This window comes from Cercospora kikuchii, assembly GCF_019650295.1.
Source record: "Cercospora kikuchii DNA, contig_00001, whole genome shotgun sequence".
NCBI classification, from domain to species: domain Eukaryota; kingdom Fungi; phylum Ascomycota; class Dothideomycetes; order Mycosphaerellales; family Mycosphaerellaceae; genus Cercospora; species Cercospora kikuchii.
This window is the reverse complement of record NW_025408582.1, coordinates 5,477,658-5,491,889: the sequence shown is the minus strand read 5'-3', so window position 1 is coordinate 5,491,889 and position 14,232 is coordinate 5,477,658. Positions and strand designations below refer to the sequence as shown.

The 14,232-nt window shown below is 52.4% G+C and overlaps 7 protein-coding genes across 7 annotated transcripts; 4 read left to right on the top strand and 3 right to left on the bottom strand.

Moving 5' to 3' along the window:
• Positions 1–1,009: 1,009 nt before the first annotated feature.
• On the top strand, positions 1,010–2,020 carry CKM354_000213300 (uncharacterized protein; the record flags this gene model as incomplete). Its single annotated transcript, XM_044797280.1, has 1 exon — positions 1,010–2,020. One exon carries the CDS (start codon positions 1,010–1,012, stop codon positions 2,018–2,020), a length of 1,011 nt encoding a protein of 336 aa, XP_044653215.1.
• A 358-nt stretch (positions 2,021–2,378) lies between these two features.
• CKM354_000213200 (uncharacterized protein) lies at positions 2,379–3,212 on the bottom strand (the record flags this gene model as incomplete). Its single annotated transcript, XM_044797279.1, has 1 exon — positions 2,379–3,212. The coding sequence occupies one exon, from the start codon at positions 3,210–3,212 to the stop codon at positions 2,379–2,381; it is 834 nt and encodes a 277-aa protein (XP_044653214.1).
• A 990-nt stretch (positions 3,213–4,202) lies between these two features.
• Positions 4,203–5,168, bottom strand: CKM354_000213100 (uncharacterized protein; the record flags this gene model as incomplete). The annotated part of the gene is made up of 2 exons (XM_044797278.1): positions 4,203–4,806; positions 4,858–5,168. 2 exons carry the CDS (start codon positions 5,166–5,168, stop codon positions 4,203–4,205), a joined length of 915 nt encoding a protein of 304 aa, XP_044653213.1.
• Positions 5,169–6,767: 1,599 nt separating this feature from the next.
• On the top strand, positions 6,768–8,633 carry CKM354_000213000 (uncharacterized protein; the record flags this gene model as incomplete). The annotated part of the gene is made up of 1 exon (XM_044797277.1): positions 6,768–8,633. The coding sequence occupies one exon, from the start codon at positions 6,768–6,770 to the stop codon at positions 8,631–8,633; it is 1,866 nt and encodes a 621-aa protein (XP_044653212.1).
• Positions 8,634–8,803: 170 nt separating this feature from the next.
• On the bottom strand, positions 8,804–9,560 carry CKM354_000212900 (RNA methyltransferase; the record flags this gene model as incomplete). The annotated part of the gene is made up of 2 exons (XM_044797276.1): positions 8,804–9,335; positions 9,385–9,560. The coding sequence occupies 2 exons, from the start codon at positions 9,558–9,560 to the stop codon at positions 8,804–8,806; spliced, it is 708 nt and encodes a 235-aa protein (XP_044653211.1).
• Positions 9,561–10,326: 766 nt separating this feature from the next.
• CKM354_000212800 (uncharacterized protein) lies at positions 10,327–11,169 on the top strand (the record flags this gene model as incomplete). The annotated part of the gene is made up of 2 exons (XM_044797275.1): positions 10,327–10,953; positions 11,077–11,169. The coding sequence occupies 2 exons, from the start codon at positions 10,327–10,329 to the stop codon at positions 11,167–11,169; spliced, it is 720 nt and encodes a 239-aa protein (XP_044653210.1).
• An 842-nt stretch (positions 11,170–12,011) lies between these two features.
• Positions 12,012–12,968, top strand: CKM354_000212700 (uncharacterized protein; the record flags this gene model as incomplete). Its single annotated transcript, XM_044797274.1, has 1 exon — positions 12,012–12,968. The coding sequence occupies one exon, from the start codon at positions 12,012–12,014 to the stop codon at positions 12,966–12,968; it is 957 nt and encodes a 318-aa protein (XP_044653209.1).
• Between the last annotated feature and the right edge of the window lie 1,264 nt (positions 12,969–14,232).

Below are 14,232 nucleotides of genomic sequence, written 5' to 3'. Positions count from 1 at the left end.
GCAGAATTGCATGTCCCCGACTTGAGAGTACGAGAAGAATGACGCACCGTCTCGCTTCGCGAAGCGGCCATCGACCGGAGCCCTCTCGACGCCATGTCTGCGATGTTTCCGATCTGCATTTGAATGCGAGAACGACTATTCGGGATGGCTTTGCTGGACATAGATGTCTGCATACCCCAAGATGAGGTGGACAAGAGATGGATACTAGATGGCATAGCGTCGAGCATGATTCGCGGAAGTCTTCGGGCCTGGCCACGAGTTGGCCCTCCACTGGCAAGAAAGTGGACTGGATTCATATGGTACAACTATGGGCATCTCTGACAGGTTGCTCGAAGTCACTTCACTGTAGATTGACATTTGACAGCACTCAGGCGTTGAGCAGTGCGGAGAGGATCGCGTAGTGGAACCGCAGAGTCTGCTCACGGTGAGAACTGCAAATCGCGTTCACTTCCTTGCCGCCCTCCACCGAAGCTCAGCCGTGTTATGGGACACCACACTCTCTTCTCTGGGGAACTCTCAATTTTAGTTGTAGCAACACGGGCGCCTGCGTGGCCTCAGAGCTCGCAAAGCGTGCAGAGTTTCAGCAAATGCCCTTGCCAAGACCTTCACTTAAGGACTATCTTCGCTCGCCACAATAGCCGCAAGGGCGCACCACAATAACAACTCGCTGACCCCCCCATAATCCGAAGAGTGCCATCAATGGTGTACCAGCACTCTCAATACCCTCCAAGATCCTCTACTGCGCGAGAGCGGGCGGTCACGACAATCACTTCGCACAATAGGATCTTCACTTGCACAAGCACAATACAACTATTGTCACATGAAACTTCACATTGTCGGCGCTGTCCTCAATAGTAAAGTTTCTTCCTATTGTGAATGCGCACCATAAGAGTGTGAAATCTCTCTCTCCTTTTTTCTCTTCTTTACTAACATTGACGACCACGAACTGCCTCTTCACACCACCTTTCAGACCTTGCTTCCACCTTCTCACATTCATACCAGCCACCCAATGGGGCCCTCCACCAACATCGTCTCCGATAACTCGGCAGAGCAGGTCTCGCCGCAGGAGGTGGTCCGCGACCCCTTCACCATCTACATCCAGAGCTACCTGACTCGCCAAGGTCTGGACGAGACCTTCATTCACGAGAATATCTCCTCCCAGGTCATTCTGGATAGCTTCCGTGACATCCAGGACACCGACGTCCCGCCAGCACCATCTGGCCCTCGCAACGCCATGCAGAGACAGTCAGACCACGTGTGTACCGGTCACCTGCAGCGATATCTCATTGACAATGGCTTCAAGCCGAGTTTCGCCCGCCAGGTCACCGGCGTTCACATCTACAACAGCGTGATCTCGGCGATGCCAGAAGATCTTCTCCCAAAAACACCTTCCGTCAAAGGCACCAAGAAGCCAGACACCCCAAACACTCCGTCGAAAGCTTCACGGAAGGACAGTGTTCTCGCCGAAAAATCCAACTCCGAGAGCGACGACGACAGCGAGGACGACATGCCACTCAGCCGCAGACGCGCAGACCGCAACAAATACATCAACGATGTCCGCTCCGGCCGCATCAAGAAGCACGTCATGCCAAAGAAACTCGATCTGTCCAAGAAATACCACAAGATCCAGACCGCCTGCCTCGCCGAGATCGAGCTTTCCGAAGACAGCACCTTCAACTCGCACATCTCATCCAAGGCCTACGACCAGTTTCTCACCGCTTCCGCCGCCTTTCTCGCAACTCGCTTCGCGGCCGTGAGCGTCACACTTGCTCGTGCAGGCCAGAGCGAGAAGGCAGAAGCTTTTGGTCAGTTCGGCATGGATTTGGTCGGTCCAGCTTTCTACAATGCGTACGTGGCGTATCATGAGCAATGCGAAGACGAAGACGACGACACGATGCTCTATTCGAGAATGGCGCTGATTGACTGCCTTGACGAGATTCACAACAGCTGGAGCGTTGGCGTGTCTTCTACTTTCAAGCATCTGATCGTCGACCATGACATGTGGTGGAGGCAGAAGTAGATGGCGCTTTGGTGATGAGAGAGACAGATACGACGATATGACATGACAGGTTTTGACTGAGCAAGGCGTTGTGGTATAGCATTGAGCATTGATTTTTCGGCATCGGAGAGATTTTCGTGCAGATGAGCACGCGATTGGTGTCATGACCTTCACATTCAGACATTAACCAGGCGTGCATTGATAGAGCACATCAATTCAAAAACCGTCTTCCCATTCTACTGTGTCTCAGCTCTTTGAACCTCACTTGCGTTCTCAAATTACGAGGCCTGTCACCTCTCAGCGTCCTGCGCCAACGAAACGCTCACAAAATGCTTCATCCGCAAATCCAAAACACTAAATCCATACCTCCCCATCATCCTCAAACCTTCTCACCTTTCACTTTCGCAGCCATACAACTCCTCTTCCCCACCGACCACCACAACTGCACATCATCCCTCCACTTCATCACAACCGGCCGACTAGCCACAGCAAAAACACTCGCCTGCTCCTCCTTCAACTTATCCTCGTGCCCTGAACAACACATCTGCCGATATCCCGCCGCCAACTGCGCTTCCAATTCATTCCCCTCCAACATCGTATCCGCGGCAGCAATCAAAATCCTGCTTAAGCCAAGCAAATACGTGTCAATCACATAAGGCTTGAATGTCCAGGTCTCACACTGCTGAGAGGTAATATTGGCTGTCGTGTCGGCGTAAACGCATCGGAAGCGAGCGTAGTGTGTACTGGGCATGTCGACGGGAGAAGTCATCGGTACGCCGAGCTCGGCATTGCGGGATCGGAGGGAGATAGAGATTGGAAGGCGAGAGAGGAGGTCTTTGTAGGCATTTCGGAAGATTGGAGAGAATTGTTTAAGGTGGAGGAGGGCTTCTATGTGGCGCTGGGGGAAAGTCGAGGTACGATGTTGCTGTTGTCCTTTGCTTGTTGCATCGAAATCCTGCCTGGTTTTGACGAATGCTGCGGAGAGTTCTTCTTGGATGAATTTGATTTCTTGGTCGATTTGGTAGAAGATGTCTTCGGGCTCGGCGTGGGGAGGTTGATGTTCTTCTTCGGAGAGAGTGCGATGTCCGGCTGGGCCTGGAAGAGGTCTTGTTGAGAGGGTTGGAGCTGCAGCTGGAGGTTGATGATGAGCCGACCCAGCTCCCATGTGGGATGCCATGCAGGTGAAGCTGGGGATCGAGACGATAAGGGACATGGAAGAACGAACAGGCGAGAAAGTACACCTACACCTACCTCATCGAGAAGAGCAAGGTTTCGGGAAAATCAGGTCGAACGAAAGGTGTCTGCCTTCGGTGTAACTGAGAGGGTTAGTGGGTGGCAGTGCGCGCGTCCTGCAGCAGTCGTGCGACCTCTTACGAGTGATGCGCAGCATGCTGTTGGAAGGTTCTACAGAACCAGCTGCGGTCCTGCGCGAAAGTGTGGACCCGCAGTTCCCAGAGCACCCTGGTCGAAACGCAGGACCGGGTGGTCTAGGCCCATGGACCAAGCGCTTCGTCCAGCAGTCCGCGGCCTCGTATTCGTCCGTTTCGGTGCAGTGTATACGCAGCCCGACCTTCTGCCTGCATGTTCATGCGTGTGATCCTTCGATCGTGAGATGGGTTCTGCATGAACAGCAGCTTTTGGAGTCCCACTGCTGAGCAGGAAGTTTGATTCTGCAGCAAACATCCAATTGCGCGGACGGATGAATGCCCGGATCCGCCTATGTCTCCTGTATTTACAGCAAACACTGGTTGATTGCGCGTAATGCAGAGGAGCGTGAAGTGCACTGTATCTCCGCTGCTGATAGGTGGAGCTGTTGTTCAACACTGCTCGTGCGGGTCTCTGGCGATCATTGCTGAAGCTTGACATAAGCTATGAACACCCAGAGCTCACAACAGATGGGACCACCGTGGATCCCATATCGTGAGGAAAGCAATCAGGCGATCTAATCATCAATGAGTCTTTCAGTGGTGACACCATGTCGTATACTGAGATACATGTTCGGAGTTGTTGTCTATGCTAAGTCGGTGATAGCTGAGCCCGAGCCTATGTGCTCCATGCTAACATCGCCGATTTGGGCTGGTTGGGCGAACTAGCGCGATTGTCAGTGAGACCATAATTGAACGCTCGTACCGGATTAAGCAAGTCAAAGTAGGAATAAATAGCTTTCAAAAAGCATATCTACCGACATACGACACGCCAGCCCTTATTCCTTGGGCTGATCCTCCCACAATACAGCACACCTTATCTCAATACTTTCCCTTGGCGGGCCTTGGTCGTCCGGCAGATTGAACGCACTATGTGGTGCCCTTCTCGCGACTCCTTCAAGCTTGCTATCGAAGCACTTGATCAAAAGCGCTTCGTCTGGCTTCATCTCAGATGGCCAGTACCATTTGTGCTCTGGATTTGCCATGACATGCCAGAGCTCAAACTCTCTTTCCTGCGTGTCCAAGGCATCATCTGCTCGAACCATCATGGGATAGGGACGGAGATCTGACTCTGGCACAGATGTAGCATCGCAGATAGCCAGCGGCTGGCGAGTAATGGTCTTCAATGGCTTCCATAGGTTGATGACCGCCCATCTGCGATTCTGTGCCTTGGATCGGAAGTATTCTGCACCTTCAAACTTGAGGTGCGGCAGCATGAGATCGGCACCTCTATACGATTGATCTATGTGCACGTGCAACGCCGGAGTATTCTTCGAGTTCCAAACCGCGTCGTCTGGAACATCAGCTGGTATATGTTCAGCTTCTGGGGCTGGGTCTCGGCGAACAACGTGGTGCAAGGCCCAGACATTTGAAGCACCTGTACTGTCGATTGCTCAGTATGTATCTGTGGTATCGCCGACGACAGTCGCTTACGTCTTCTTGATCAATTCTTCGGCTTCTTTCAGTATAACTTCTTTGATCGTGTCCTCCTTTTCGAAAGACTCGTACTTCTGGCCCACTGGACCGGAATACTTCAGGAATTGAAAGCCATGTTCATCGACAGTGAAGTGGTTATCAGTGCTTCGTAAGTCTGTGATGCGAACCACGTGAGGAACATTCTTCATCCGCTTCGAGCCGGCAGAATTGATGTATGGAATCTTCGTCTTTTCTCCTGGCGCCGGTTCGTAGTGGTAGTTCATAACAGCTTCGACCGAGCCCTCCGGAGGTGTGGTAGCGTGAGGCATGATTGCAGTCAAGTGTGTGCCGAAAGTTGAGAGGTGAATACCTTGAACGCACGAAGTTGTATCAAGTGTCAACTTTATATGTTGGTTTGATGCCGCGTGCCCTAAAAGCTAAAACGCTTTGTTCAGTGACCACGTTCCGATAAAGTTGGGAGCTTGCCATATCCCGGTTGTGAGGCTGGGGTAAGTCCCAGCGATGCGACTTGCTTTGTGTGCGATGTGTCACAACTGATTCGTTCTTCGACGTTTAGGTCCCCCTAGGTTCAACTTTGTTGTCTACTTGCAATGCAATGACCAGGTCGCTATCGGCTGCTACTTTTGCCGTCTATGCAGTGCCATTGTCGTTCGGCTGCTGACGCTGCCGCCTACGCTGGCAAACGCGATTCGGTCTTGACGTCCCACCGCACTTTTGAGGTCATAGGCTATTTGTCTCACTTCGTATAGCTCTTGTGTATACGACAATCCTTGCTGTATGTGTGCGGATTATTACTCATCTTTGTGCTCGCATGCTGGCGGAGCATGTGTTTGTAAGCACTGGCAATGTTAAACATTTCAATGCTAGTAGCACATTGCTAGGCGCATGGCCCGGCGTTATCGACTTGCAGCACGGTTGCGCGACAGAAACGACCTTATGATGAAGGCAACAAGTCTCCAGGTTCGCGTCGCATGGTTGCACACAAGCTGACTGTCGCTCTGAAAGCCGTGAAAGTAGGCTCATTGTGAATGCCTTCTGGCTCTCATTGTTGGATGCCCCTACGACTGAGTCACCTTCATGGTGTGCATATGTACCGTCCTTGCCAATGTCTCTGGCCGTGGAAAGATGACAAGCCCAGCACTGGAGTGCCAGCCTCTGGTTTTCGGTATCGTGTGCCCGTACGCTGTACCAGTGGTCCTGTCCTTGTTGGTGGATCTGGAGACTTTTCGCGCCTACACGATGACACTCAAGTTGCTGGTGGCTATAATCTTGACGAACTCGCCCGCAGACGTGCACTGCATGACTGGTGATTAGCATGTGGCGTACTCCAGGTGTATGCAACGGATTGATAGTCAATCTCAGGAGGAGTGGACACGGCACTGAATGCGAATCTGCTTCACGCGGAATGTTCGGTTGCAGTGCTGTCCGTCCCTACTCCGCGCTGCGGTCACGACACGCGGCCCGCAGTGTTGATCACTTCGTGATCCCCGTCATCCCATCGTGACAAGCTATGGCATGAGCGTTGGAGCAGCCGAATTCAACGACCCTGTGCTGTCTGCAATCAGAAGCCGGAGTACGACTGTACCAAATTCGGGCGCCGTTGTTGCCATTAACAATCCGATTCTTCCAGTCAGCGGTCTCGGGTCGTCGTTCGAAGGCATGTCGTTGAACTACTGATATCGCATAACCACGGCATTACTCTATCAGATGCCTCCGATAGGTTTAAGCTGATCACCTGCACTCCAATCACAGAAGGAAGCCCGACTGACCGACTGCACGCCCTGCAAGTACGTTTCACGTGATTCGGACTGTCGGCACTGCTGGGAAAAGAGCCTCCCCTCCCAAAACGTACAAGCTCTGAGCACGCCTTCTATCGCTGCGCTGACTGGCCATGAACAACCACGAAAATGTCGAAATCAGGCCAAATTCGTCTCAAACAACTCGTCGGCATCCCGAAAACACTGCTCCACACCCCGAAACCATGTCAGAACCCGATTGGACAGTCTGTCGGCCCTAGAACGCTGTCGACGAATCACGTCAAGCAAATTGCGCCCGGAGAGGCTCGAAAGAGTGGGTCGAGATATATATCGTCTTTGCTAGTGAAGAGGCGGGAACGATTTCTGCAGTGGAATGGAATACGCCAGTCTTCTTCCTGGAGAAACGCCTCTCAGGCTCGACAGTCTGATGCTAAGGGCGTGTTGGCCGTCTTGTTTGGAGCTTCGGCGGTAGCTGTGTTGGCTGCTCCAGTGGTTTCCTGGGTACAAGACAATGTTGTCGAAGTTACTGAGGACGAGGATAACGATGTGAAGATCGTTGTTGATAAAGAGACGGATTCCACAACATTTCGGTTGTCAGAAGTGGTCAAGCATGATCGATCATCCTCGAGCAAATGGGTCATCCATGGTACGTCTGTATACGACATTACATCGTTCGTTGAGGCACATCCAGGCGGAGAGGTCATCCTTCGCGCTTGCGGTGGATCGATCGATCCTTACTGGAAGCTGTTCAGCATTCACAACAAGCCAGAAGTGAAGAAGATTCTCGACGACTACTACATCGGCGAGCTGGACCAGAGGGACCTAGACATTGAAGGCAAGATTAAATGGTCTGAGAGTGAGGGCGCTTGTATCGACGATCCGTTCAAGGATGATCCAGAGCGCGACCCAGAACTTATTGTACGAACGCCCAAACCATGCAATGCAGAGACCCCGGGCAGGCTTCTCGGCGACTTCATCACTCCTTTGCGACTTTTCTTTGTCAGACATCATCTCTGGGTGCCGAAGATCGATGCCAGTGAACACGAGTTGAAGATCGAACTGTCCGACGGCGAGGAGGTGTCGTACACTCTAGATGACCTCAAGCGGAAGTTCCGGGAGCACACTATCACAGCAACTTTGCAGTGCGCAGGAAATCGCCGAGCGCACATGAACGAATCTCAGCACGGCAAGACTTCTGGCCTTCAGTGGGACATTGGTGCCATTGGTACTGCAGAGTTCACGGGCGTTCGCCTCCGCGACGTCTTGCTCGACGCTGGTTACGATGTAGACAAAGCTTGTGCGACATGCCCGAATGACCCAGATGCGGACCAGCATATCCACTTTTGCGCACCTTCCGACACATACGAACAAAGTATACCTCTCCAGACAGCACTGAATCCTGCTTCGGACGTCCTGCTGGCGTGGAAGATGAATGGCGAAGATATGCCCCGCGATCATGGTGGGCCGTTGAGAGCGATTGTGCCAGGGAGCGTTGCGACGCGCAGCGTGAAGTGGTTGGGAAAAGTGCGGCTCAGCTGCGAAGAATCCCAATCAAATTGGCATGCTCGAGACTACAAATGTTTCGGCCCAAACGTGCGAGCTTCCGATCTCAAGGCGGAGGACTGGGAGGCCGCCCAAAGCATCCAAGAAATGCCCGTTCAGAGTGCCATCACCGACATCATGAGATGTGATGATCGTAACATGCCACTCCGCGTGAACGGTTTTGCTTTTAGTGGCGGCGGAAGAAAGATAGTTCGTGTTGATGTGTCTGCAGATGGTGGTCAAACCTGGAGACAAGCTTGTTTGCGTAAAGACGAAGCCAAAGGCACCAGGAGATGGGCTTGGACGCAATGGACTATCGATTGGCCGAAGGACAAGCTGCCGCAAGCGAACCCAGTTTTCGTGGTGAAGGCGGTCGATGAAGGCTACAACACCCAGCCGCAGACCTTTGATGCGACATGGAACTTTCGAGGACTCCTAGGCAATGCCTGGCACAAAGTCCCAGTGGAGTTATAATTGCTGTCTGCCGGGTGACGTTGGGATTTCGTGGTCTTTCTCACTACAGTTGAGAATTCCGGTTTCGGGAGCAGCGCTTCGAAGGACGCTGAGATAGTTTATGATATGATGATAGCCTTAGTCCAGAATGCTGATATGCTCGTAGTCCGTTCGATTGTGCACGCCCGCTCTCAAGACAATGTGAAAGAGCCGTAGAACACACAGAGCGCCTTGCTTGCCCCTCTCATGCAGTAGTGGGTGACAGGCAGCTTCTCATTCTCCTTGGCATATTTGGCCAGCTGTTGCACGTCTGAAGTCCTGGGCAGGTACAGCACGACCTCGTTTGCAATTGAAAAAGCATCCCAAAGCATTTTCAGGTTGTAAGGCTCCATGTAAGACAGGTCGAAAACGTCCCAGTCTGTGTAAGAAGGTCCTCCCCATGGGGGGCTCGCGAAAATCACAGCACTCTTCGCGGACGCCTTCAAACGCGCCTTCAGCACGTCAAAGATATCGCCATGGATCCACCATATCTTCTTTGCGACTCCGTAGATCTCGGCATTGTGCTTTGCGCAGGCGAGTGTCTTCGCGTCCTTTTCGACTGCGAAAATCTGGCTCCAGCGTCCCGAGAGGGCAAACGCGATCACATTGCCACCGACACCAGCGAACGCGTCGATGAGGACCTTTTTCTCCTTGGGGGCGGTCGCCACATGCTCGGCAATTTTCCTGCAGTGTCGTCAGTTCTGGCCTCGCAACAAGTGAGGAGATATTGTACTTTGCAATCGGCTCTGGCGTCACACCGAACCAGGCATCATCCGTTAACCAGATGCCTTCGTCGTATTTCGAAAAGATGGAATTGCGCTGATGCCAGTATTTCTGCAGCTCTTGTGGGACTTCGTCTGCTGATGTGTATGTTTGTACGCCCTCAGGCGGTTCTGCGGCCGCTGACATGGTGCGCCTGATGTTTGTGTGGTGGTGGTGTTGCTCCAGACGCGAGTCTGGGAATTTCCAGGTTATCGTCACTTTGGCGCATCGGCGTTTGCGTCCCGCGACTTCCGCGGGTCTCCGTCAACCTCTATCAACCTCCTGCGTTCCTTGCACAACTTCACAGCTGCTGATTGATCCAACAACATAATTTGCCTGTATTGCAAGTGTCCTGCTTAGACTGTTGGCAGTCTATGTGTCGGCGCGTCAACCACGAGTGACTGGCTCCAGAGCCTCAAGCATACAAACACCGCAAATCCCGTGATCACGCGAAGGCGGCAACATCAGCCTCAGTGAGGCTCTTTAGACAACTGGCAGACTGCCACCTGGTTACTCATAGCAGGGGAAACTTGAGTTCGAGACGTCAGAAGGCATGTCAAGCAGCAGGCATCGCCGGCGGCATGCCTCAGAGAGCGATCCGCTGGCAGCGGATAAGCGGTGCTGGCCGTGGGTCAACCCAAGAACCGGCAATGAAACCCACTACTACTCCATGCTCTCTCCTGCGGAGCTATCAACACGCCCCAAATGGGAGCCTGTGGTTCAGCGATCAGCTTGGAAAATTGAGCAAAATCCACATCTGGAGGAGTCTGCGCTTCGTTCCCTCCAGCGTCAAGGCTGCACTACCCCTTTGAAGCACTACTATCCAGAACACGAATGCGACATTCCAAGGCGCCGCTTGCAGTGCATCCGCGAGATTCGCCGCTGGCATCGTGATCGACCACTTGTTCTGATCATGGCCGAGAAGCTGCCCAAGGAGCTCGTGCTGCAGATTCTGGAATACATGGTCCTCGATACCATGAATCATGTGTATCTTCAGGACGACGCTTCAATCAATGCTGCTGCGCGTAGGCTACTAGGCGAGTCCCCGGCGACTGATGTGCTGTTGCCTTTGTCCGTGCAAGCGGTGCTCGAACAATCCATACTGCACATTGATGTGGAATTTCAGCGCACGGAATATGGTAGATTAGCTCTACTTCCTTCTTCAATGCCTGCACTACCTCACCCGGTTCGAAAAGTGCTTCTGACGCTGGATTTTGAGATACCCATCGGTCGACAAAAATATCCATCGATTATTTACACAACCAAAGCGGGAATGCCGTCATTGCTATCACAACTTCAGGGTCTGAGGACACTGCACATCCTCCTGAACATCGAGTTAACACGACCACCATGGGACCATAGAGGCTCTGCACTTGATGTAGGGTGTAGAAAAGGCTTCAGCGGCACGACCACGTTTCGATGTGCTATCGAGGAGTTGTTGGAAGCTGCTCGCATTGAACGACCGGCACTCGAGATCTTCCTTGAGATCAAGTACATTTACGAAGGCACTTGGCGAGGCTCTTATGAGCCTCCTCCAGAGGTAAGTGTCTCCTTCCAGCCGGACTTCAAAAGATCTTGCCTGAAGACCATCATATTCTCAAACACGCATGAAGCGTCATCAGACCATGTATGAAGTCTGCGCGAAGCTCACTGTATTATACAGACTTATAATGTTGCGATGGGAGCCATGGCCGCCGAGGCAGTTCTGCGAGAGGCCGATGCAAAATGGTCTCAATGTCACTTCAGCCAAGGCTAAATGAAGATGTGCTATCAAGGCCGACTTACGCCGCCTGCACATCTACTCACAGAACCTGAAATTGTACAGCGACCGTCGTGGAAGTGCGAGCGTACGGGCTTACCAGCACAACGACAGACTGAAGCGACTTATCGCCAGCGATACTAGCCCTACCATCCTCCGGAACGCCACTGCCGAAGAACAAAGCTTTGGTCAAGCTCCCACGAAATCCCTCAAGCGTCGAGTTTTGAGCACATGGAAGCTTGACTGTGTAGTCTGACGAGCTTATGCTGCGGCGCTGTCGATCCTTTGCTTATGCATGCACGCGGTGTGGTGTACACAGCAGTTCCCCATCCCACACGTCGATAATTCAACACATTGGAGTATGTCTGCGACCACCAGCGAGACGAGACTGGCGGTACTTATTCTAAGTTTGTTCGCCTGTCACATCACTCACAGAATATCGGCAGATTCTACCTCTGAGGCGTAGCTGAAAAATGTGGCCAGCTGAAAGGCAGCCTCGCGCAAAGTTCCATCAGGATGGAGTCAGAATCAGCACAACCTGCCAAATGATATGCTAGGCAACGATTTGCTATGATAAAGGATCAAGTTCCGCTCCACATTCAGCTCCTGCGGCTGATTTTTCACTAACAGAAAAGCATCGAATCCTTCCCACAAGGCCTCCCGCTGATTGTGACCAGGTTCACGGAGAGGTCTCCTCCGCTCGCTGTGCTGAGCAACCAGCTGTGCAACAAACAATCCATCAGCCGCGGCCGTCTACACAATCGCTGACCTTACAGCATCGCATGATACTGACGAGCATTTGGCACTTCACCAAGCAACTCCTGCTTGCACGCTCAAACATGGCGATAACATCATCCATCAACGACCAGGAGGCCACTAATTCGAGAGACTACCGACAACGACAACCGACCTACCACCAATACGAGAATGCACAATACGCATTACCTAACGACTCTGCGGAGCACCACCGCTTGGATAGGCAAGCAGAACAATTGTCAGCTATGATGCATGGAAAGGTACTCCATGCACCTGTCGATGTCGGCGGCAATGATGTGCGCATGCTCGATGTTGGCTGTGGCACTGGCGTCGTAACAGATCTCATATCGTCCTCGTATCCAGAAGCTGTGTGTATTGGTGTCGATCTCTCGCAGGTGCCAGAACGTCGTTTAATTAGAGCGAACACCCGATTCTTCCAGGGTGATTTCTGCTCGGATCGCCCTTCACTGTGGACACCTACTACTGGCGGACCTCATCTACCTAAATCCTCGGAGCTCTTCGACTACATCTTCTCGAGACTGCTCGTCTGTGGTATGACCAACTGGCCGGATTTCATCAAGAAGGAGTTCTCTTTGCTCAAGTCTGGCGGCTGGGCAGAAGTTCAGGATCTCAACTTCGTCTGGTATGACGGAAATCAGCATGTCATCAGTCAAAACTGGAAGTGGCACAACAAGCATGAAGAGATCTGCAAAGAGAAGGGCATGGATCTCCAATGTGGATCAAAGGTCAAAGATTGGATGAACGAAGCTGGATTTGTGGATGTCCAGACGTTCGAATATTCCTGGCCATGGGATGCAGAAGCACAAACGACGCCGGAAATGCGAGCAATGGCAGACTACTCTGCGAGAGAGTTGCCCGATGCTCTGTACCATATGCTAGCAAGAGCGATGGGTGAAGGCGCAGATCCCAACGAAGTTGCACAGCTACAAACTGAGCTGAAGCAGACGCTCGTGGTTCAAAAGGGAATGCACAAGATATTCTATGTGACTATTGGGCGGAAACCTGAGCGAACAGTTTGATGGCAGCCATCGTGAGACATGTCAACCGCACCGCTTGTTCAAGCTCAACATGAACTATAATCGCACAAAACGAGAGTGTAGTCACCCGCACTCGCATTTACTTGCCTGCGAGGATAGCACCACCGCAGATAACATTCAGGTATTGAGCTCATCACCAACCAATATCGACATAATCACGCTCTGGGATGACTGTCGTTCTGCTCGCCAAATCTTGCCACGGGGCGAAACGCCCTACCTCTTTGCCCTCCATGCTTGCTTCTCTTATGCCTTCAAGCAGGGCTCGAAGCCTCTGCTCTGCACAGACTCGGCCCTCATCACCTTTACAGCTGCATGCCGGCCACGAGGACACTCTGGTGCGTGAATAGAAGATTCCACGAGAAGGTAAGACCAACTGCCTGCTTCCTCTTTCGTGCTTTGCACACCCCAGTTGCCGAATCGGATTGATCGAAGTGACCACGGAGGGAATGATACGACCGCGTCGGAACCAGAATAGCGGGTGCTTACGAAGTGACCGGTGACAGAGATAGTGTTTGAACCCCCCAGCAAATGCTTCGTAACCCGTGTCTCGCGCGGACACGGAAGTTCCTCAAACACCTTAACGCCGTTGTCCTTGGTTGCTGCCCTCTCTTCGATTTTCAATTGCTCGTGAAGCTTTCACATCTTCCTTGTCAACAACGTTCTATACAACGCGGCCGCGTTCTCTCAGGTACTGACCCAACACCATTGTCAAGGGACCAGCCATCTGTCAGCTTTACCGTCCAGGACACAGCTACATCTGCGTCCCAGCAGAACGGCACCATGGCACGGGATGCACTGGACATGGGCGAACAGACTTTCAACAAGCCCGTCACTGTCTGCCGAAAACCGCAACCGATGCAGGGTGCACGTCGTGTTGCAGCTTCTTTTGGGCGTCAGGGCTCTTGACGTCTTGCGGTGACCGGGAAAAACCGAGGACTTTCGTGTGATAGCTTGCTCTGCATTACATATTTGTCGTGGTGGAGCAAGGCCCCGACTTGCGTTACGATTGTTGACATGCAGCGAAACGAACCACACTGGCGGTAAAGTAAAGTCTTTCGCAATGCTTGCCAATTCGGGGACCGAGACAGCTGTATGCACCGTGAAGTCGCTACGAGACTTTTGCTGATAGTGTAATCAGCAAAATGGTACACTTGACTCTATGGATAGCGAGTTGTGTCTGTCAATTGAGTCAGTCTACAGCTTGCGCGCGTAACAGACGGCCGCATCCCCAATGCCCTAAGCTGTC